The sequence below is a fragment of the Terrapene carolina genome, unplaced genomic scaffold (genome assembly GCF_002925995.2).
Source record: "Terrapene carolina triunguis isolate 2854851 unplaced genomic scaffold, T_m_triunguis-2.0 Scaffold67, whole genome shotgun sequence".
Classification (NCBI taxonomy): Eukaryota; Metazoa; Chordata; order Testudines; family Emydidae; genus Terrapene; species Terrapene triunguis.
In genome coordinates this window covers 28,699,307-28,704,776 of record NW_020664418.1, presented here as the reverse complement: position 1 = coordinate 28,704,776, position 5,470 = coordinate 28,699,307, and the positions used below count along the sequence as shown (strand labels likewise).

Sequence of the window (5,470 nt, the reverse complement as noted above, 5' to 3'; positions counted from 1 at the left end):
CATTGTTATAATTTAAGGGCTTTGTGTATGTCTCTGTGTGTGCATGGAGGCATGTGGTGAAAGATGTATTACAAATGTCTCTTTCTCTGAAGTTTTCTTAAGTTGGTCCTAAGTTGGTCCAATAAAAGATATTACCTCACTCATCTTGTCTCTCTTTTTCTAAAGTAACTGGTGAGATTTCAGGGAGAGAGAGAGATGGGGGAGAAACACTGTGAGGACATTCAAATACAGAGAAGAGACACTGAGGTCTTAAGCAAAGGAGTCAATCAAGGAGAAGCAGCTGCTTGAACACGGCAGATAACAGAGCTGTAGTAAGAGAAGAAAAAATGATAGTTCAGCAAGTCAAGATTTTCTTCAGAGGCACTCAGCTATGTGGGAAAAGGTGCTGGGGAAGCAACAGAAATGTGAGCCAGGTTTGAATACTGGTGAGATAGACTTCAGCGTGAGAGGGGAGTGAAGCCATCAAATGTGGATGAAAGCTTGGAGTTAAAGGTGGATTTAACAGAGATTCTTAAATACATGTTTTTAAAGGTTAATTTGCCTGTCTAATTGCTCTGTTTCTCATCCATTGTGGCTGCATTTGCAAATTGCACTGAATATTTGAAAAGATGTTAGCTTTAATGTTGGATGAAAGGTATTTATGTTTTTGATATTTGGTTTTTGGAGATAGAAGATTAGATTTTTGATGGTGGTGTTCAAAATCACTAGAATTAGGCAACTGATTTATGATTAATGTGGATTCCTTCCCAATGTTTATACAGCCTGATGCACAAGCCCCAAAACTACAAAAATATCAAAACATAAAATAAAGATGACACGCAGCAAAGATACAGAAAATCTGCAATTTTCATTCTCTGTCAGGTTATTTGGCGTATTCAGAGAGTTACCCTGCATAATAAATGAATCATATATTTAAACCTTTTAATCCATAAACAGCCTCTGCAGATTTCTAAACCTATATTGACTTTGTCAATAGTTTGTTCAGTCTGAGAGCAATGACATGATATTTGAGATGCTTGGTATGCTGACAAAGAAAATAAATAGATGACTTGGTGAATGATGATTTAGTTTACTCACACTAATTTGTTCCCATTAATTTGTTGCCCAGTGAGAGCTCCCCTTTTGGCAGACCTGGACTATTGGTCAAGTGGCATCACAGGGTAGCCTACAGGGTGTGGCCTGCATTTTGGGCCCCAGCTCACAAATCCACACTGGTTTAAAATGCCAGTGTGCCTTACTGAAATGTTATCATGCGCTAGCTGTTGTGGCTATCAATCTCTCTGAAAACTTTAACAATGCATGTTAATGAACTGCAGATCTTTAAATGAAGGCTGTAGAACAGGGATTGGCAACCTTTGGCACGTGGCCCATCAGGGAAATCCGCTGGCGGGCCGGGATGGTTTGTTTACCTGCAGCGTCCGCAGGTTCGGCCAATCGCAGCTCCCACTGGCCACAGTTCGCCGTTCCAGGCCAATGGGGGCTGCAGAAAGCGGCGTGGGCCGAGGATGTGCTGGCCACCACTTCCCACAGCCGCCATTGGTCTGGAACAGTAAACCACGGCCAGTGGGAGCTGTGATTGGCCAAACCTGCGGACGCTGCAGGTAAACAAACCGTCCCGACCCGCCAGCGGATTTCCCTGATGGACCGCATGCCAAAGGTTGCTGATCCCTGCTGTAGAAGTTAGTGATGGTACTGAATCAAACCAGGAATTGGCTGCTCTAATTTGTGCCAGGCACCAGTTTGATCTTTATCCTTTCCCAAGATCGAGGACATTGCAAGATGGTTTAGAGCAGGGGTCTCAAACTCAGATGACCCCGAGGGCTGCATGAGGACTAGTGCATTGGCCCGAGGGCCGCATCACTGACACCCCCCACTTGCTGCCCCTGGCCCCGCCCCCACTCCACCCCTTCCATGAGGCCCTGCCCCTGCCTTGCCTCTTCCCACCCCTTCCCCGCCCCCATTCCAACCCCTTCCCCTAAGTCCTCACCCCAGCTCTGCCCCCTCCCAGGGGGTGCAGGAAGGGTGCGGGGTGTGGTGGGGGCTCAGGGCAGGGAGTTGAGGTGCAGGGGGTGTGCAGGGTATGGCAGGGAATTGGGGTGTGGGGTGCAGGAGGGGTGAGGAGTGCGGTGGGGGCTCAGGGCAGGGAGTGCAGGAGGTGTGCAGGGTGCGGCACGGGGCTCAGGGCAAGGAGTTGGGGTGCGGGCAGGGCCGGCTCCAGGCACCAGCGCAGCAAGCAGGTGCTTGGGGTGGCCAACGGAGTGGGGCGGCACGTCCGGCTCATCGGTGGCAATTCGGCGGTGGGTCCCTCCCTCTCGGAACGAAGGACCAGCCGCCGAATTGCTGCCGAAGACTGAAGCGGTGGTGGTAGAGCCGAAGTGCCGCAGATCGCGATCGCAGCCTTTTCCCCCCCCACCCTTCTTCTTTTTGCTGCTTGGGGCGGCAAAAACCCTGGAGCCGGCCCTGGGTGCAGGAGGGGTGAGGGGTGCAACAGGGGATTGGGGTGCAGTGTGTGGCAGGGGGCTCCAGGCAGGGGGTTGGGGTGCAGGAGGGGTGAGGGGTGCAGGGTGTGGCAGGGGGCTCAGGGCAGGGAGTTGGGGTGCAGAAGGGGTGTGGGGTACGAGCTCCGGCCCGGCTCCACTTACCTAGAGTGGATCCGGGGTGGCAGTGCCGCGCACCACGGCCAGGGCAGGCTTCACGCTTGCCTGCCCGGTCCCCGGCCCCGCTCCGCTCTGCTCCCCTCCAGGAAGCAGCCACAGTCCCTGGGGGGGGGGGGGGGGGGGGGGGGAGGGGAGGGGAAACAGCACCATGTGCTGCTCTTGCTGCTCCTCCAGGTATCTCCTCCAAAGCTCCCATTGGCCGCGGTTCCCAGTTCCCAGCCAATGGGAGCTGCAAGAGCACTGAGCCCTCTACTCGCCTCCCACCCCCCTGCCCGGGGCTGCAGGGACATACAGTAGTTCAGCCACTTCAGGGAGCGGCGACACGGGGTAGGCGGGGGGGGGGTGCACAGGGAGCTTTGCGGGCCGCACAAAAGAACCCCACGGGCCGCGTGTTTAAGACCCCTGGTTTAGAGCCACCTTTGCATCCTCCCACAACAGCAGCACCAAATTCTGCTGCGATGCAACTGAGGACTGAGCCAAAAGCATCTTACCATTTATTGGAAGGAACAACTTTGCTACCACATTTAGATTTACATTGGTGCCTATTTTTGTACTTCTATGATTTCATTCCATTCATTGCAATGTAGACAGTCATATAATATAACTTAACGTGATTTGGAAATATCTCAAAGTTACATTTACTCTAATATGCATAATGTGGGGCAGATTTTCAGATGTGGCCTCCATTTTTGCACATGCAAAAATGCATGTACAACTTATTTACTCATTGATTTCAATGGGAGCTAGGCACCTAAATACCTTTGAGGAGCTGGGCTTTTCTCATGATGTTTTGTAGCTACTGCCACCTAAACAAGGAAGGCTTCTCCTTCTGTAAATAATGCACCACTTTTGTACACACCTAACTATTAGAGAACTAACTACTTCCTATCGAATATGCTCCTGCTAGAAAAACAATTTACGAAAATTTTATAAGGTGGACACCAGACCTCAATCCATACCTCTAGCTGCTTTAGGAATGTTTTGTTTTAACTTATTTTGCTACACAGAGAGCCATATTTTCAGAATATGCAAAAATAAACAAACAAATACTGTGGCTGCGAGTCTCATTGCTTTGATCAACTGACTTGGACTTGAGGGCCCTCACTACAGAGCTAAACATAGCAGCGTAGATGTTCGCACTCAGGCTACAGCCTTGGCTCTGAAACCTGGTGAAGGAGGGTGGGTCTCAGAGCCCAGGCTCCAGCCAAGCGGGAAAGTCTACTCTGCTATTCTTAGCCCCATAGTGTGAACCCCACGAGCCCGAGTCAATGCACCCAGCTCCTAGCACAAAACAATGAAACATGTAGTTAATTTGTTTGTTGTTTCTGTTTCAGACACATTTAACACCTATGTTGTTTTAAAAGTCCAAAATCTAAAAAGCACCACAATAAACAGAAAAGGAAGCGAACCTTGCTGGGAACAAGACTTTATGTTGTAAGTAACAGAGATTTCTTGTCAATTAGTTTGCATTGTCATAGCTATGTTTATACAACTGAAAATTGATAATGGACTCTATGACCAAACACAGCCAGGAGCTCCAGGGAAGGGAAAATCTAGCTCAGGGAGAACGTGGGCTAGCCTCCTGGCCTCAGGACCCAGAACAACAGAAGTCAGTGGTGTGGGCTGTTCTGCCAGAATACAGATCAAGGGGAGGAGAAGCCTTTGTGATCCAGTTTCATTAAGCTTATTTTAGCCCCAGTGAATAGGGAGCTCTAGGATGGCAGACAGGATTCAAGTAGACACAACTTGTTATTTTCCATTCCATACTCCTGCTTGCCAGTTAGATATGCCCAACATATTATTTTAACTGATCATTGAGATTATCTTTTAATTGCTGACATATTAGACCCTGTATCTTGTTCCTCATGTCTCTCTCCAAATCCTGCCCACTGCCATCTCCCTTGCTTGAGCCATCTTCTCCTCTTTCCACCCCACCTCTCCGCCATCTCATCACCCCTGTTTTACTCATGAGCTTTATTGGCTCCCCACAGCTAGATGGGCACAGGTACATATTCTGCCTCACCTCAGCTCATTCTTACAGATCCTGTTCTCAACTGGGATTTTCAAAGGAGCCTAAGGAAGTTAGCTATCTGGCTCCCATTGAATTCCTGTGTGGTTTGGGTGCTTAACGCCCTTAGGTTCCTCATCTCCACTTTTTCCTCTGCATCCTTGCTTCTGATGACGTCTGGTCATATCCTCATATCCACCATCACATCTTGCTGCCTTCTCCTCTCATCACAGCAATATCAGTTTTACTCCTAGCAACTAGGATTAGTGGAAAATTTTCAGTGTTAATTTTTCAGATAGAAAATTCACGCAAAGAAATTTTTGGGAAAAGTATTTGCTTTCCTCAAAAATGATTGATTTTTTTTTAAATCTAAAAACTTTTAACCAAATTTTTTTTTGTGCCAAAATGTTTTGGGCTCAGTTACCAAAAGAAAAAAAAGTCTTCAGGTTCTCAGTTTTTTGACAAAAAGTTGATATTCTCAGTGGAAACCCCCACCCCAATCATTTCCCAGCCAGTTCTACTAACAACCTTATCCCCTTTCTGTCTTTTCCTGCTAAGTCTCAAAGAAATAAACTCCATGATCTCTTTATTTTATGCTCCCTTAAGCTCCTCCCCCCAAAAAACCTTTTCATTTTTGAAATTTTAATTTAATTTAGCATTTTCAGGATTTCACAAATTTGACTTGTTTTTAAAATAACAACAATAATCTAAGATCATTGTTTCAATTTAAGAATCTTAATGTTTCTGGGCCTGATTTTCATTCACACCAAGTCCAGCTTACACCACTCTGCCAGTGTAAAAGGGT

General features: G+C 47.6%; 1 protein-coding gene across 1 annotated transcript in view; it reads left to right on the top strand.

The window, feature by feature from the left end:
- Positions 1-370: 370 nt before the first annotated feature.
- Positions 371-5,470, top strand: part of LOC113406078 (protein unc-13 homolog A-like) — a 34,823-nt gene continuing 29,723 nt past the window's right edge. The window contains exons 1-2 of the mRNA XM_026648454.1: positions 371-425; positions 3,992-4,091. Of these exons, the coding sequence (XP_026504239.1) occupies positions 371-425; positions 3,992-4,091 (155 nt within the window). The remainder of the gene's footprint in view (positions 426-3,991; positions 4,092-5,470) is intronic.